Raw genomic sequence first — 18980 nt, forward strand, 5'->3', positions numbered from 1 at the left:
TCACAATGCCTTGCCCAAAAGAAGTCTCCTCTGATTTGTTTTCTATTTCTCCTGTCTTCAGCGTACAGTTTAAGGGAATCGGTCCAGAGGTCCAAACTCTCCCTGATTTTGTTATCTATAGCTAACCTTAGAATAGGGGAGACTAGTGCCCTTGTCCATGTTACTGAAGGCAGCTAGTACCTTACTATTCACAGCTCAGTTGGGTTGTCTCCTTGACAGTGATGGGAGTAACTGTAACCACTCTAGAACAATACTGTAAAAGGTAAGTTGTTTACTGCTTTACCAAAAACATACATAAATACTAGAATCTATTCATACCAACTGCTTCCAAAATCAAAACAATGCTATACCAAAAATTCTTTCAAGTAAGAAATGATACTTATTAAAACCTCACTTCTATAGTGCCTACATATAGAAGGTACTCAATAAGGAGTTACTGGATTGAATAGGTTGATACAGTGATGATTACTTTTATTTTACCTCACTCTTATGTTCAACTCACACTAACTTGATTGTTTAGAGCTTTCTCATTTACTGATCTCATTGATCTCACTCTGCTCTGTAAGCATTCCATTGGCCTTTGCCCAAAAACAAGATCACGCCTTCAGTACTGGAAGGGGTAGAGAATTAAAAAAAAAAAAAAAAAAAACAGCCAAATTTGGCCAGAAAAAAGCCATTAACTGTACACTCAGAGAACAGCTTCTGAGGAAGGAAAGACTACTGAAGGTCTACGTCTACTGGTAGAGAGCAAATGAAAATATTATATATTTGAGAGTAATGCTGAAAGGAGGAATTTGGGCTAGATTAAGTCATAATGATTTCTGCAATCTAAAGGGGCCAGTGGGGAGGGAAAGGAAGATGACAGAAATAGATTTAAGAGCACTCAAGAAATGGTAGTTTGGGGGGAGTGACTGGCTTCCCAGAATAGAATGGAGAACTCATTCTTTCAAGTAAGAAATGATACTTAACCTCACTTCTATAGTACTTTAAAATTTTAAATGCATTTATTTTGTGACAACCCTCTAAAACATAATAAAATATTTTTTCTCACTTTATAAATGACAAAATTGAAGCAAAATAAAAAGACTTACACACAGAAGTATTGGTGAGACCTGAACTTAGGTCTTCTGAACACAAGACCAGTGTTTTTTGCCAACCCAAACTGCCTCTCAAGGAAAAAGTTGCATAAATTAATCAACTACATATTAGCCGGCACTATGCATAAGACCCTGAGACAGGCACTGTGGAGGATACAATAAGCACAATCCATAACCTCAAAGAGCTTACAATCTAATTGAGAAAAAAAAAAGGTTAATTCACGACATAAGTAAGGCAGAAATGTCAGGTATGTGTCATGGACAATAATTGTTCTAAAGGACAAATTATTGTAAAGTGATTCAGGAAAACATCTCTTAGGAAGTAAGATCTAAACAAGGCTTTGAAGGATGGAAAGAGAGGATAAGAGGAGTCTGTACAAATAAATGTATGGCAGATGAAATGGGCATACATACAGCAAGGAATAGTAATAAAACAGTCTGGATGAGACAGTGTCCACATAGAGGAACAAGAAAGAATAAAATGCTGGAAAGATCAATTGAGACCATTTTTTAGGCCTTTACTTTTCCAACACCATTTACTTCAATTCAAGTAAACATTTAAGTGCTTATCATGTTCATGTGATTGTATTTGCTATCTGAGAACACACAGTTATGTCAAAGATTGACACGAGACCAATCCTGACTAAGGTGCTCATAATCCCATAAGGAAAGGAAAATATATATTAGGAAAGAAGCAAAGTGAGCAAGCATAAAGAAGAGATGCAAACACACTAAAATGAAAACTTCCAGGAGTGTAATCTTTCCTTAAGAGTAGATATCAGGGAAGGCCTATGAAGGAGGTAGCATCCGAGTTGGGCCTTGAAGGAAACCAGGGATTTCAACAGATGGAAGTGAAAGGGGATACTGAAAGTGTAGAATACTTGCAATGAAAAAGAGGAAAATTCAGAGTCCTATTTAAAAAAAAGTTTTAATGAAGATAGAGCAGGGGCCAATCTGAGGAAGGGCAGACAGGGAAATGGGAAAATATACAAAAATTATTGGCTCTCTGAGTTTAAGGACTTGTAGCAGGCACCCTCTGCTCAACCAGATTCCCCTAGTCCTCATCCAGTCACAGGCTGGGGAAGAGAAGCTGGAATCAGAAGCCCAGGATTTCAGCCCCAGGCCCTTCCACTTAGTGAGTTCTTGAATGTGAGTCACTTGACTTCTCTGATCTCAGTTTCAACAACAACAACAACAACAACAAAAAGGGATAAAACCTACACATTTTTGTCAAGTAAGAGAAAAAAAGGCAGGAAGCCCAAATGAAGGGCACTTGTAGTTTGTACGGTCATGGAAATGTCTTAGCCTTAGCTTCCTCCATCTGTAAGTTGAGGTTATATGTGGCTGGTTTTCAAGTCCCTTCTAGTTTTCAATCTATCATCATAGATCCCTTAAAAGCTGGAAAGAACAGCTGACATAATGGATTCTAAGTATTCCAACAGCCCAGCCCAAACCAGATAAAATGTAATTGTGAAAAACAGAATAAATGAAAATATAATGGAAGACAGGTGTTACTACGTGGTTTCCTAAGGCCAATACATGGCCTGCAAGAAAATCCTTATGCACATTTTAGTAGCCTCTCTTTCTTTCTGAGTTTGGCACCACTGATCTAAATGACAGAATCAAGAATCAAAAGCATCTCAGATCATACAATAAGACTGTTATTGGCTGGGCTAAATCTAATAAGAAACTGTAGTCCTAATAGTAAAGTTAGGTTGCTCTTGGGTTCAAAAAGTCAGCTGCACAATTATGAGATGCAGGAGGTATGGGACAGTTTCATACGAAAACCAACCAGGATGGGGAAGAAAGGAAGCTTAGTTAAGAACGTACTGGACCAATGGGTGGTTCTTCGATCCTTCTTCAGTCAGATTGACCTTTTATGACTCCGCGCTCAGGATTTTCTTGGCAAAGGTACTGGAGTGGTTTATCACTTCTTTCTCCAGTTAATTTACAGATGAGGAAACTGAGGCAGGGTAAAGTGACTTGTCCAGGGTCACACAGCTAGTGATGAGGCTTGATATGAGCTCAGGAAGATGAATTTTTCTGACTCCATGCCTGGCACACTATCCACTGCAGCATCTAACTGCCCCTGAGTTAATAAGAGTCAGCACCAAAAGAACTTATTTGATTTGAAGCTACATTGATTGGGCTCATCAGGGTCCAGAGGTAGAAGGATGACAGTCCTGTTGTATTATGCCTTTTTTAGATTACTTTTAGAATAAAAGATATCAAAGACAAGCAGCAGCAGGTTGGTTCTACATAACCCCAGAAGATAGAACTAGGACCAATGGAAGGCTAAAAAGAAGCAGATTTGGACTCAACATAAGCAAGTTTCAATAATCAGAGCTAAGCTACAGAGAGATAGGTTGACTCCTTTAGTAAGTAGTGTGCTCCTTTCCTGTCAGGCAGAGCAACAAGAGAGATTCATGCTCAGGCGGGAGCTGGAATAATCATTAAAAGCCCTGCCACTTGAGGTTTTCCTACTGGCTTCAAGAATCAGTAACTTCACTCTTGTAGAGAATATGTGCATCACAGCAAGTAGAAATCCTATTTCAGTTGATATGGTTTAAAAAATAATTTTTTAAAGCATCACCAAGTAGCCAGTCTTTTATCAAAGGAGATGCTTGTAAAGCACTTAGCACAGTGACTGACATATAGTAGATTCTTAATAAATGCTTGTTCCCCTTCTAGTGATGAGCTTCCTGTTCAGAGAGATTTTATTATCTATGAAAAATATATTTTTCAAAAAAAAATAATCTAGACAAGGAGAAGAGGAAACTGTGATAAGTTACATGAAGACTAGAAATTAAATAATCCAAATGGTATTTAACAAACATTCTGCAAGTTTCTCCAAAAAATATTAAGAGGTTGGTAAAATACATTTGAATAATAAAGTCAGTAATGAATCCATGAAATGACTTTATGATTACAGCACAAGTTTTTAAGTTGGGGATGAAATAAGCAACCCTAGCATGAATTCTCTGCTATCGAATCCAAGTACTTCCTGCTCACCTCTCTGTAGAAACTGATTAGCAGTATGCAAAATCTGTGTGCAGATGTTCTGAAGCTCAAAAGGCTTTCACCTAGATGTTTTAAAGGAACCAAACCTAACAAGACAAAATTTAGAAAGAACATATGGTAAGATCTGCCTTTGGGTCCAAAATCAACTTTGATATGAATCAAAGGATAAAATGGAAGGGGGAATGGAGAGGGGTGGGGGAAGAGGAAGGGAGGAAGGAAAACTAGGAGTTCTGCTATACTGGAATGCATGAGTCAAGAGAATACAATATTAGAAATGGTGTCCACAAAGGACTTGGTTCTATAATATGGTGACCCACAGGGAAACCATGAGGTTATAGGCCAGAGAACTGGATGGGCTAGAGAAATGCAAGTGTAGGTTCTATCTAAAACAGGGTCCTAAAAAGAATTCCCTTCAGCAACAAACTAGTGAAACTTTTTTCTTATAATAAGCTTATAATAAAGAGCTGGGTCACCATAGTGAAAAAAGGCCAACCTACTGGAAGAAAGACCATCCATTTTCTGCTAGGATAAATCTGGTCTTATTAATTTCAGATTTTTCTGAGCAAGTAAACAAACTGATATAGTAAAAACAGTGAAATATTTCAAAATGACTTGAACTGTTCCACACCAAAGACTAAAAAAAATTGAGTTACCATAAAAGGGAAGGCAAGGAAGGACGCTCTATCATGGATAGGAGTTGGCTTATAAGATAGCACTTATATAGTCCTTTGCACATATTATTGCATTTGATCCATACAGTCAGTCCTGAGATTAGTGCATTATTATTCCCAATTTATAAATGAGGAAACTAAGGTTCAAATAAAAACAAATGGTTTATCCAAAGTCACATAGCTAGTGACAGTCAGATCTCAAGCCAAAGTCTTTTAACACTCAAAATCCAGTGTTGTTTCCCATTAAATCACAGGTGCCTTTTATACTTTAAATGTCAGGAAGAGTTCAATGGCCATTTCTCTGGGAGGAAATATATATATACACAGAGAAGGGAGTGGAGGGAGAGGGAGGGGAGGGAGACAGAGACTCCCAAGTTTAAGTGGTAGAGTCCTCAATCATTTTATAAATCATCTGGAAGGCAGAATAAGCTCTTTAATGTGCAAGCTCAGTGAAACACCAAATGCTATGATGAGTGGGCAACTGAGTTTCTAAGTATGATTTCATTATAGAATGTTAAAACTGGAAGGGCTCCTAAGAGATTTTCATGCCCCCTCACTTAACAAAAAAAAAAAAAAAACCCTCATTCAGAAATATGAACTGGTGTGACCGAGTCACTAACAAAGATAGCATTAGAACCCAAGCCTCCTAACTCCAAATATGATGCTTATTTCATTCAACTATGCTTATAATCATGTTAGAGCTATGAAAGTGGCTATCATATTTTCTTTTTCTCTTGTAAAGGCCCAGAAACCAAGCCATCTTGCAAGTATTCACAGGCTGACTCCTAAAATGGAGCTGAATATCCAAATAAGGTAACTTAAATGAATTAAAGAAATCAAGGAAAAGGCTGCTCTTTAAATACAGATTAAAAGGATCAATTATAATTCTTTAGTCTGGAAATCCTAGGATCTGATCAAAACCTATAAACTCAATAAAATGTATGTAATTAGTCATGAAGTCTCAGAAATTCTCAAATAGTGAGCTCCCATAGAGGGAGAAAACTTAGGGAAACTATTTCACTAGATAAAGGTAAGAGAAATGTTTTTGGTACCAATTCATGATAACAGAAACATAAATCTTTCCTAGGGAAAACTAGGATGTTTTGCTTTGAAGTTGCTATTAAAGATCATTCATTTCCACATGAAGTGCCTTCTCTCAAAAGATTTTGTTAATTTCTGTTTTTTTCCCAATTATCTACTTTATTATAGAATCATACATCAGACTGGAAGGAACCTGGAGAGCCTTATATTATTGAAAAAGAACCTAGACTTGAGAATTAATTAGAAGTCTTGAGATCAACTCATTAAACAGTATGCCTTTAGGCAAGTCTTCTCTCTATACCTATAAAAATTTGCTCAACTATAAAAAATGCTTCAGATAATAGGATCTCCAAAGCCTCTTCTAGTTCTCACCTTTCAGAGGAAAAAATTTAGAAATGCAAGGGAATGATTTGATTGTTTACGGTCAAAGCTAAGACCAGATCCCAGGTTTCCCCTATACTACCAAGCCAATATCATAGCCCTAATTTATACTTTTGATATATTAATATCTACTAACCTCCTATTGGCTCTAAGTTTAAATGGCCCCTTCCCCACAGCATTTGTTTTCCATACCATTCCAAAACTCAGATAAAACTAGTAGGCATTATTCATTGGAGCAGTAGAAACAACAGTGAATTATATAAAGGCAAGATTTTTGTCTACTCACAAACTATAAAATGAAAGGTTTGGAAATTATCCTTTCTAACTTTAACCCAACTTCCAGAAACTATCTTACAATAAATCCACCAGGTTTCTAGAGTCTCCTTTTGACCTGGCAGGGATCACCTATCACCCTACATTCATTCCACATGGGTCTGTGGACCTCCTCATGACATCATTTCTCTCACAACCCTAATCCAGATTTTCATTGCCAGTTACTGCCTTTAAATAAAGATTAGGGGCAAAACACTGAGTAAATAAATTCATACAAAATGATGAATATATTAACCCAAATATATTTGATCAGTAAAGTTTTGATTGGGTCATTTTTTGAGCAACATGAAGACTCTACAAGTGATCCATAACCCATCACTCAATCCATCTTCACAATGGAAAGGAGGGTCATTAACCTGGTAATCACCTTTCAAAATTCATCTTATCCTTTTAATGTACTTGGAAGTTGACTGTTTGAGAGTCTGATAACTGAAGAAAGCATAAAAAGGATAAAAGGTGAAGGAAAAAGCACACTTCAATAATAAGTAAAGACCTCCACTGGAATTTCCAGAATTCATTATCTAAGGCTAAAGAAAATCGGGAGAAATGGTATGAGGAACCATCAGGAAAAGTCCCTAATAATCTTCTAATACCCCTTTTCTTCCTCTATCTCTAACCCATTTTACATATGGAGAAATGACTTGAAAAAGTTACAAAACAAAAAAATAGACACAAGCTGAGATTGGAACCCAGGTCATCAGGTTCTCAGTATTTTTCCCCCTCACATCACATTTCCTCCTGGCAGGGAGAGGGGGGAGAGAAGGATGAAAAATAAGTTATGTAGGCATATTCCTGGACAACAACTAGCTACTGGATTAGTCATAAAAAGTGTCAGTGAATGGAAAAGAAGGGAAATTTGATTAAAGCTAAAAAAAGTAGGCATTTGCTCCAGAAAGAAGACTTGAAAGGAATTGAGGGTTATTATCAATTTGGGGCCATTGAGGGTTTAGATTGAACAACCAGAGAATAAAGATCTAGCATTTTGGGTAGCTAGGCAAGCTTTCTGAGACAAAACGAAACTTGGCTTTTCAGGGAGCTAAGGAAATAAAAGCCAAGGCCAAGAGTTGAACTGAGTAGACCAATTCAAACATAAGACTCTCTTAAATTGGGCAAAAAAAGTATTATTCTATTTTGTATTTATAATCCGCTTATCAATTTACCCTAATCCTCCTCACAGAATGCACACATATCATGCACTAGAATCAATTTGCCAAAGAAAAAAGCTGCTGGGAACCTCCAGTCAAAGTAAGGTATAAAGAAAAGGGCAAAGCTGGCGCTCAAAAGTTCAGGCCAAAAAGGACTAACCTTTTGGGCCAGAGTACCATAACAGACCAATGGAAAAAGAGAAACAAGTTGTCATAATATCCCGGTATTTCATCATGAGGGTACCTCATGAGGGTAACTTAACCAAAATAGAGGTAATGATGTTCATTAAGTTACTACAAAATGTAGTCTCCCCATCTTTCTTTCGGAATATAGAATAGGACTATTAAGATGAGAGTATCTCAAAGATACATCCCCTCAATCCATCTAGTATTTATTGATCATTGACTATATGCTCAGTGTTTGAAAACTGTGAAAAGTGCTGAAATTAAGACATAATTCCTGCTCACCAAGAGCTTACAATCTAGCTGGAGACAGGACACATATAGGAAACAATATAAGACCAAAACAAGAACTTACAGAATCATAGAGTCTGAGTCAGAAGGGGCATCTATAAATGAATCTCCCCTACAATATCCCTGACCACAGTGGGCCTTGCGTTCCATTCAGCTCAATAAATATAGCAAAGCACTTTACTACAAGTTTGAACACCTCCAGTTGGAGTTAGGAATTCGGTATCTAATTAAGGCAGCACTCATCCTATGTCCTTCTGCTTACCAAAATTTTCACAAACAATTACAAAGCTCACTTTTTTTTCCTTTTTAAAGACTTTGAGGTTTGAACAGAGGGTAATCGCATCAGAAAATGGTCTTTTGAATGAGCTGCCCTTTATTCAGTTACGAGCAATAAAAGGGAAAGAGGAGAGCAGTGTCTTTAAGTCACTCCAGCATCTTGCATGTCATTCCCCTAAGCAGAGGTGAATCTAAGTCTTTTGTAAAAGGATCAACAGTGAAAAGATCACAGAAACGGCACAAAAATACACAGATATACAAACAACATCTCAAAGACACAATGGGACTCAACAGCAAGTGACATAACAGTAATGAGGATACAAAGTCAATTTGACTTTATGTAGCAATAATGATTTTTAAAAGCTATTTGAAATATTGCATAATCTATACACATGCATATAAAGCAAGAAATACACAATGCATTTATATTTTGTAGGGTTATTTCATTTAAAACAAGAAACATGAAAAAATAGCTATTTAACAAGCTGTGGACAAAATTCTATCCACCAGGTCTTAAATGCCTCTTGGTGGAAGAGATAGGAAACCCTGGAATGAAAAATATGTGCTGATTCCATTGCTGCAACATTAATCCAAAGTTAAATGAAAGTTAGAGCCCCAAGAATGAAAAAAGAATGGAAAGATTACCATGGTATAAATGGGGAAAAAAATTAACTTTTTTGACAAAATTGACCTAAATAAAAAAGGGAAAAAAGCAGCCAGACTTTTTAACAATGAGATAAGAATGTTCAAGGCTACAAAGTCAAGTTCAAATAACCACTGTATATCTCTTGGCATAGAAATTCAGCAATTCACATAGAACAGATACTGAAGAAACTTGTTAAGTCTTGGTCTTGATTTAAGGACATTTTAAAAATAAAAGATATGGGATCAACTGAAATTTCTGGGAATGTAATATAGAAGACTTTGGAGTACATAATCTACATACATAATTAATTACAGAAAGTTAAAGACAGAAGGGCACTTCATGACTGCCTCATCCAAACCCCTTCTTTTAATGGCAAGGAAATACTCCAGAGAAGTAACTTGACCCAAGTTACTCAAAAGAAGGCAAATATCATCAAAATGCCCATTGTGGTCCCCACATGGGGCTGAACAGAGGAGCAGTCCAATTTAGGATGGCATTTCTGATATCCTTGAGAAGGAAATCATTTTAACATTGAGTGGCTATATACCTTGCTGCCAGCGCCTTGTTTCAGATATAAATTGTCAAAAATGTATTTCCATAGAATTGTGGAAAACTAGAAGGGCTTTAGAAGTCATCTAATCTAATTCCCAATTTTAATGAGAGGAAGAATAGGTATTGGGAGTGAGGGTGGAGACTGACTTTCCCAGGTCACATAGCAATTTCCTTCTTACTACCAGAATGTAATTATACTAAATTGGGAATATTATTAGTTCTGAGTTCTTAGAAATATTATATCAAAAACTGAAAGATTATCATTTTTTTCCAGTGGGAATGTGATAACTCCAAGCCCTCCAGAGACCCATTCAAAATCTCACTTAAGTTCATCTGAAGGATTTATGCTACCTAATAAACCTGTCAAAATCAGACATTCCAAACCCTTCTCCAGTTAAAAACCCGGAGAAACAACAAGCCCCTAAGACTCATTAAATCCCCGCAAGAAAAAGGTCTGTAGACACTGAGTTGTAGTAATCTGAATAATTTACACTTCCCCTCCTCTACACTAAGCTCTAAGTCTCTGGATCCTATTACTACTAGAAAGATTCTGCACGGGGAGTGCTTTCTGAAAGTTAAAATATAGGTTTGCACTATACTCAATTCTGTGCTACAAAGGAAAATCTTCCTTTAGGGATTCCTCAAACTACGTAAAGAGTGACAGAGTAAAACCTCGATTAACCGGAATGCACATGGAGTTTGAATTGTCCTAATTAAATGGATTTCCAGATTAACCAACCCCTACAGAAAATCTCTCTAAAAGTTTCAATCCACTTTTTTGCCTCAGTAAAAATATAACCTGCTGGATACATGTCTCCTACTCTGATGAGCTAAGATCTCACAGGGCCTCAGGGAAACCAAAATGCCTATCAGTTATTACTATAGAATGCTGTAGATGTAGATGGTATAGGAGATTGGGCTGAATCAGTGCAAACTCCAGGATATCCCCTGGGATTTTCTATCTTGACTATATCTCTGATCTCAATTTGTTTGTTTGCCATCTGCCTTTGTCGCATAAAAATTGCATGCAGCATATGCAACTGCATAATCTCCTGGTTTGTAAAACATGGCTGTTTTTCTGCAAAACTAATAATTGAATCAAAGGATGAAGCAGCTTTTTCCCAAGATGTTTTCTCCCCTTCCCTAAAATATTCTCCATCACTGTCTTTTTCAGAATCAGTTCCACTGTCAGGATTCCAAACAGTTTCTATTATTTCTGTGTCACTAACACCCTGTGACACTTCACCTTCTTGGTCGGCATCAGCCCACTCAACTCCCTCACTTTTATTCAGTCTGTTGACTGGGGGTGAAGGACCATCCTTCACCATTTCAAGAATTTGCACCAGAGTGTTATTTGGAGGTCTTACTCTAAATCGGTCAAATTCTTCTTCATCAGAAGATACTTCTGCAAACATAACACTAGGCCATAATTTTCTCCATGCCCGTCTTAGTATTTCACTAGAAACAGAATTCCAGGCACAAGCAACATTAAAAATGGCATCACTTATATTGTAACGAGTTTGAAAATCTTGTACAGTAACTGGAGGATTGATGAAATTTCTCATAAAATCTCTTCTAATGCCCTGGTCCATAGGCTGAATCAATGAGGTAACACTAGCTGGCAGGAAGATGGTAAAAATGTTATCAGAAACTAGCTCTGCTTCCTGAGGATGGGCTCGAGAATTGTCTAGCAGAAGAATGGCTTTACTGTCATCAGGTAAGCCTATATTTCTAAAATGATCTTTGACTGAAGGTACAAAAATATGATGAAACCAATCAGAAAAAATTTCTTTGTCCATCCATGCATTACCCTGTGCCTTGTAAGCAACAGGTAAATGCTGAATTCCTTTAAAAGTCCTGGGGCCATTACACTTTCCAATCACCAAAGGTTTGATTTTGTGGGAGCCTGCAGCATTAGCACACATGAGGACCGTCAATCTGTCCTTAGTCTGTTTCAAACCTGAGGCACTGGCCCCTTCGGGAGTTGAATTTGGCAGGCAACGCCAGAACAGACCAGTTTCATCAGCATTGTAAAACTGCTCAGGGGACAAACCATGCTCTGCAATTAAACTTCGGAAAAACCCACAAAACTGCTCTGCAGCCTGGTGGTCTGCTGACTGTCTTTCGTTGGAAACATCTAGCTTTTTGATGCCGTGCCGGGCCTTAAATCTCCAAAGCCATCCTCCAGAAAAAACACATGGCTCAGTCAACTGCATCTGCTCATAAAAGTCTTTAGCCTTCTCAATGAGCATCGGGCCAGAAACAGGGACTCCCTCTGACCGCTTCACCAAGAACCACTCATACAAAACCCGATCGAGATGCTCTAGCTTAGGGGTGTGCAAAGTGCGCCGGTGTTCGAGGGCTTTGTTGGAATCCGAATTAGCAAAAAACCGAAGTAGCTGTCCCTTGTGGGCCTTGATGTCATATAAGGTAGACATGCCAACATTGTACTCTTGCATCAAAGCTTTCCTGTTTTCACCTTTCTCAAGACGGGTACAGATATCAATTTTCTCCTTTAAGGTCAGCACAACTCTCTTACGCTTCTCTCCTTTGTTCTTCACTACGGGCTGTTTGGAAGCCATGGGATTGGATGGCTTATGTGCACTGTGACTTAAAGAGGAATACAGATGTATGCTATACTTTTTCAGAGTACTACTGGCTTTTCTGCTTTCACCTCACTATTCCCCTTTCCCTTTCAATTTGCTTGAGGTTTCCTTTTAATTTTCCTCTCACAGCTTTCTCCCAAGGTTCCTGGCCACCTTGCTACTTCATCAATATTTGGTCTTCCCTTCTTGCCCTCTCCTCATTCTCATTCCCCACCACGTCTTCCTTCCTTCTCCTCCCACTGCCCCCAACCCGTTTGCCTCAGCCTTCCCCGTCTTCTTCACTCTGGTGCTCACAGAAATCCACTTTTTTAGCAACTTGTTCAGTTCCCAGACCACATTCAGAGCTTCTCTGACTTGGGGAGGCAGATCTTCTCAGGGCGATGAAGGAACCAATCACAGAACTTTGCTTTGAACTTCAAGGCTTCTTGGTGGTGGGGGGGGGCAGCTCTCCCTGCCTTCCGCCTGTAGCTTCCTTCCACCCTCACAAAAATACCGGTTAGCTGAGTTCCGGTTAATCAAGGTTTTACTGTCTAAGTTGTGGGTGGCTTTCTCCAGTATCCACAATGCTGTTTTACAAGCACAGAACGTTATGAACTAGAAAGCAGAGGGGGGGAAAAAAAAGAAAAAAATAATGTTATGGAAAGTTTGTCCAGAATATTTGAGCACTGGAATTAGAATCAGTAGACCTGGGTTCTAATCCTGAGCTTGCCATTCGCTAGCCATGGAAATAAAATGGAGGTCATATAAGACCTAGGACAATTCATACTTTCCTTAAGCCTCAGTTTCCTCATCTGTAAAGATAATAACATTTGTTGCAAAAGCAACTGAACAGACTACTGCAAGGATCAAATGAGGTAGTTTGTAAAATTCTTTGAAAATTGAAATAGAAAACTGTGATTATTTAGAAATATCAACTATTACCATTATTATTTAAATACATATCCACCCTCTATTTTTATAAACTAGAATGGATTACCTGAAAATAACAGGTTAAAAGACAAAGGATTGCAGCTCTAATGGAGAACTAATACAGTCTACAAGAAATGTGACAAATTAAGGAATATCGTGGTAAAGAAAACTAGGTTGTCTATAGCAAGCTCTATAGAAATTGGACATTCATGCAGCTCATATTTTGCAGAGAAGGAAACTGAGGCCCAGTTGAGGTTGCTAAGATCCCCCAGTAATTGGCATAGCTAGGACAAGAACTCAGGATTCCTGACTCCCCAGAGTCCAGTGTTTTGTGTTTTTTTCCCCCCCATACACACACCAGGCTGCCTCCCCAGTGAATCAAATTCTAAATGGCAAGAGGTTCTAAATGTTTATTTGGGTATTAACCCCTCCATGGTAAACCTGTGAGAGTATAAAGTAAATGGGAAAAGGAGGTCTGGACTATTATGCTTTCATCTAAGCACAAAGTTCTCACCTTTTTGAACTGTTGTTTAGTTTTTAATGCTAATCTTTCCCATGTCCAACTTGGCCTTGTAGAAAAGGGATTTTATGCAATTTACTAATTGTTCAGAGTCCTTCCTAGGGACACAGGTCCATTCTAGGGGCTCCATCACTGAGCCTTCCTCTTCCGGAAACAGTCCTGGCAGACAAAGAATCTACAGGGCTCCCCATTTACCCTAGTGTTCCCTCAAAAACACAAACCATCTTCATTGTATCAATGAAGAATGAAGCCAACTTTAAAGGAGCATTAAGGAACAAATCATACCCACTTTAAGGTCTTGATGAAGGCCTAAGAAGCCAATCCTAAACAGTTCAGCCACCCTTCCTCTTCAAACTGTTCTGAAGCTAAGGATTTGACAGCATAAAGTCATCTCACTCCCTGCAGCAGCTTCACACACTGAGGATTCTCAATTTAACCAGCCTATGGGATAACTCCTAATAAGAATATAGCACGTTTATAGTGACTAAGTACATTTACAATTATATTTCGTTTTCATTACAACCCTGGGAGGAAAGAAGGGCAGGTACTATTCTCATGTGAAAGGGAAGGAATAAATTATCTGAGGGAAGTAGACAGCTAATGATAGAGGAATGTGACAGTAGGAAGAAAACTTCCTCACAATTCTGTCTATTGAAATCCTCCTTTTTATTCAAAACCCAATTCAGAGGTGGTTACTTCTAGAATTTCTTTCCTTATTCCTGCATTCAGAAATGACCTAACACCCTATGTTTTATGACTGATTTCTCTATAATACTTTGAATGTGTATAATATCTCATTAGTAGAACGCAAATTCCTTGGTTACAGGAGTTGCAATTATTTTTGTCTCCAACTTAACACAGTAACTTGCTAAGCACAGTACATAAGCTCCTTGAGGGCAGGAACTGTCTTTCACCTCTTTTTGTATCCCTACCACTTAGCACAGAGCTTGGTACAGAGTAAGCACTTGATAAATGTTTACTGAATGTTTGGAATTTAATGTTTATTGACAAGAATTGTTTAATGATCCAGTTATCATTTTGAATGGCGATTGTCTGTCCTGTTTAGCCTTTATCAGTTTTCACCTAAACGATTATGATAACATTCAGACTCTTTCCTCTCTAAGTAATCTTTTATAAAGATGACCAAATATTTTCAAAATACAGAACTATGTCACTCCTCTGCTCAAATAGGATGGAAAAGAAACAACTGAGCCTAGTGCTCAGGACCCTCCAAACTACCTGATTCCCATCTCCAGGGGAGGAATCTTGACACAGATAAATATAAACGCTTATTCTGGGGTTCAAAAAGTCAACATCTCAAATATAAAAGAAAAAGGTTTGACTAAACAATTTATCTGAAAATGATTCAAGGATTTTAGTGGATTATAAATTCAATATAAGTGAACAATATGATATATGATAGCCAAAAATAGCTAATGTAATCTTAGGCTATAAAGAAAGGAGGTCCCCTTTTCAAAAATTATAGACATGAATATCCAGCTGTGTGAATCTTGCTTTAGGTCAGAGAACACATTGAGAGGTCAGAGAACATTTATTGTGTTCTGTCTAGGAACACTGTTTTAGAAGGAGATAAGGAAGCATATTCAGTTCAAACCCTAAATCTACCAATTACAAACATAATCGCAATTGCCTGGACAAGTCACTTAAACACTTTGGTCCTCAGTTTCCTTATCTGTAAAATGGGGAACATCAAGGGGCTCTAAGGCCACATAAAGGTATTTACCCTGGAGAAAAGATAACTTAATAGAGACAGAGACACATCTTCAAATATCAAAAGAGAGGTCATAAGGAATGTAGATTGGACTTTCCCTGCTTGAACTCAGGAGCCAGTAGTGGGACCAAAGGAGGAAAAGTTACAAAGGTAGATTTAGGCTAAACTGAAGGAAATATCTAATAATTGGAGAAATTTAAAGGTGGGTTCTAACTCTTGAATTCAAGAAGAGGCTGCATGACAACCAATTATTTGCTAGGGATACCTCTGAAGGGATTCCTCCTTTAGGCAAAGGCTGCACTAGATGGCCTCTAAGGCACTTCCTAACCCAAAATTCTGTTCCATCATCCCAAGTTTATTTCATACTCTTCCCTCACATGTACTAGGTCATACCTAAAATGTACTATTCAATATGCCCCAAACTCATCATGCCCTCTCATGCCTCCATGTTTTCAGGCAGGCCATCCAACAATCCACAAGAATTCATCATCACAAGATGTCTTCAAGCAGAGGCTAGATGACTACCTAGAAAACATGTTATAAAATGGATTTCTGCACACATTCAAGTGGAAATGGATGACCTTTGAGACTTCATGATTCCACAACCTAATTAATTAAGCTGTGATGCAATAGGAAAAAAAAAAAAACTGAATTATCACACCCTCCTTCATGTCTACCTACAAAAATCCTTTTCTTCTTCCAAGGCCTTCTTCCATGCGATTTACCCTGATGTGTCTCTCTGTGGCTGTGGCTCTGTCTCTGTCTCTCTGTCTCTGTGTCTCTCTCTGTCTGTCTCTCTCATCAAACTTTCTCTGCCTATAATTCTTTCTTATTCCAATCACATTTTACCATTTATTATATTTATTTGTGGATGCTTGCTATACCCTATTTTTTATTATAAGTTCTTGGAAGGAAAATAGGATAAATTTTAATTTCAACCTTTTGCCTTGAACACAATGCTCCGTACACAGTAATGCTTAGTAAGCATGTTAAATTTATTGTTCTGTTCTATGATACCACAGCCCTCAACTTTGTAATTCTGCAGTTTGACTCAAGATGCAACTGTGTTTGTAGGAAGCACATTAAACTACTATAATGCTCATTTTTATGTTACAGAATTTTCAATATATTTCCCTTACGACAGAAAGCAAATAGAATTATTATGACCGCTTTGCAAATAAGAAAACTAAGACTTTGAGAGATTCTGTCCAACATCACACAGGAAAGAAGAACCAGGTCTGAGTGCAGACCCGACTCCATGCCCAATGCACTTCCTGCTGTGACACAGCATCTCAAATGCCTCATCGGAAGAACAGCACTATTCAATCTGTGAAAATCAGAAGGGAACTTTAATTCTAGATATACCATCAATTAACTATATGACTCTGGGCAAGTTTTTGGGTCTCAGCCTCTGCAACTGCAAAATGAGGGCATTGAATTAAGTAATACAAAGACCTCTGGCTCTACCTTGCATGTGATTTTGAGTGTCACTACCCAGTTTGGCAGATGATGATAAGAAATCTCTCCTACAGAGCCAAGTCTCTAGGTTTTATAATGGCTTTTCTTCTAAATGTTCAGAGATTCTTTTTATCTCCAGATTTGGGGTTCTGGCTCTGGCTAAGACTGACACAAGTATGAATGGCACATTAAGTGAACTATAAGACACCAGGATTGAGAAAAATCATTTCCATAGCAAAGATATTCTTCAAAAGCACCAAATGTCCCAAAAACAGCCGACAAGTTTTTATTTTATTTGGTTGAGGGAGGTAGCGTAGGAAAAAGAAAAATCTTACTTTAATGTAGATCAAAGAAATATTGTGCCTTGGGGGAAGCAGCTGATATTAAGCAAAAGTCCTTTAAGGCAGAGGTGTAAAACTCAGGGCTCCTGGATTGTGGATCAAACACGCCATGGGGAAATGTTGAACAAAATGCGTAAGACTACAACGTAGATAATGCTAATTTGCGGTTTTCTAACCACATTTCTCTTTGAATTGACTCTAGAAAGAAAGTTCAAATTTAACTGCTATAGATACTTCCGTCAGAAAAAAAAAAAAAAAAAAAGTCAGTATTCTATTGTATTTCCGCCCGGTGGAGGAGCCCATCCCGATAATTAAGGCAGAATCTAGGCTTTTCTTTGGAAGCCTCATTAACACCGACACCTGGCCTAAGAGACCGTTATCCCGCCAGGTGGTGGAGGAGGAGGAAACGGTGTGTGAAACAGCGGCCCAGAGCAGGTCCCCAACTTGCTTCTCTAACAAGCTCAAGCACCGCAGTTTGTTCCGGGCTCCCCGGTGTCTAGTTCTGGGCACGTGACACCCTCATTCGGAGACGGGCCCCAAAGCCATCGGCGTCTGACACACAAGGGCTGGAGCCCCGAACTTGAGAGGCTGAGGCCCCCCGCTCGGAGTCGCGGCGGGAGAGCCGGCTCTGGGAGCGCCGCCTCCCGGCTCTTCTCCGGGAATCGGACGTTTGGGGCGAGCAGCGGGGACGGAAGGGGAAGCAGAGACGGCCCGCTCTTTTTTTTTTTTTTTTTTTGGGGGGGGGGGAGTCGGAAAAGGGGGCGATGATGAGATCTGCATTTACGGGAGTTCTGCTTCCTCGGGTGGGCGGGGTGGGCTCCCGGAGAACAGGTTCTTAGTTAGGGGAAAGGCTGTAGACGGGCCCTGCAGGGCAACCCCTCCCCACCTCACTTCCCTGATCTCCATCCCCCCCAGTCCCGGCTCCGCGCAGGGGCCCCGAGTCCCGGTCCGACTCACCGCCGGCCGCTCACTAGCGAGGCTCCGGGCAGGCTCCTCGGGCGGCCCCGGCCCCGGCGGCCCCTGGGACACAGGCCCGAGCGCAGAAGCCCCGGGACGCGCTGGCCCGAGGGGGGGGGGGGGGGCTCCGACGCGCGGAACCGGACGTGCTGGGGGGCAGGGACGGGGCACCCCGCGGGCCCGCACACACCGACCCCGTATCCTCAGGCCCCGAGCCTGAGCCGCGCCCCCGGCCGGAAGTGGACCCCACACCCGCTCGACCCCGCCCCTCCTCCCTAGCGGAGTTGCTGCAGCCGGGCCCCCCTCCGGGCTACTTCCGGGAACGCTCTAGGAAGTCAGGAGGACTGGGCATCTCGGTGCTCTCCGCGGCCTTGGGGAGGAGGGAGAAAGGAGAAGGGTGGCAAAGGGAAAGGGAGAAAGATGAAGGAAAAGGGAGAAGAGAAAGAAAAAAAGGCAAAGAGGAAAAATTAGGAAAGAGGAGGGAAAGGAGGAGGAAGAAGAGAGGGAAAAGAGGAGGGAGTGGGGACAGAAGGAGGGGAAAGAGGGAGGAGAGAAAAAGTGGAGGAGGGAAAAAGGGAAAAGGGGAAAGAGATAGGAGAAGAGAAACTGGGGGAATGCGAAGGAGAAGAAGACAAATTAATTAAATTAATTTTTAAATTAATTTAAATTTAAATAAATTTTAATTAATTTAAATTAATTAAAAAATAAATAAATTTTAATTAATTTAAATTAATTAAAAAATACCACAAGTCTATGAGACATTGCATTGCAATTTATTACAATGATATTTATTTTATTACAAGAGAAATAAACATGCATG

General features: G+C 39.4%; 1 protein-coding gene across 1 annotated transcript; it reads right to left on the reverse strand.

The window, feature by feature from the left end:
• Window positions 1-387: 387 nt before the first annotated feature.
• Window positions 388-18431, reverse strand: JRK (Jrk helix-turn-helix protein). Its single transcript, XM_031947293.1, has 2 exons — window positions 18161-18431; window positions 388-12837 (listed from the first exon to the last, which is right to left on the reverse strand). Exon 2 carries the CDS (start codon window positions 12217-12219, stop codon window positions 10507-10509), a length of 1713 nt encoding a protein of 570 aa, XP_031803153.1. The 5' UTR covers window positions 12220-12837; window positions 18161-18431; the 3' UTR covers window positions 388-10506.
• Window positions 18432-18980: the final 549 nt, after the last annotated feature.

This window comes from Sarcophilus harrisii, chromosome 1 (assembly GCF_902635505.1).
Source record: "Sarcophilus harrisii chromosome 1, mSarHar1.11, whole genome shotgun sequence".
In the NCBI taxonomy this organism is placed as follows: domain Eukaryota; kingdom Metazoa; phylum Chordata; class Mammalia; order Dasyuromorphia; family Dasyuridae; genus Sarcophilus; species Sarcophilus harrisii.

Bases quoted from the DNA above. Each gene is read 5' to 3' on its own strand.
- JRK (XM_031947293.1), bottom strand. From the start codon at position 12,219: ATGGCTTCCAAACAGCCCGTAGTGAAGAACAAAGGAGAGAAGCGTAAG.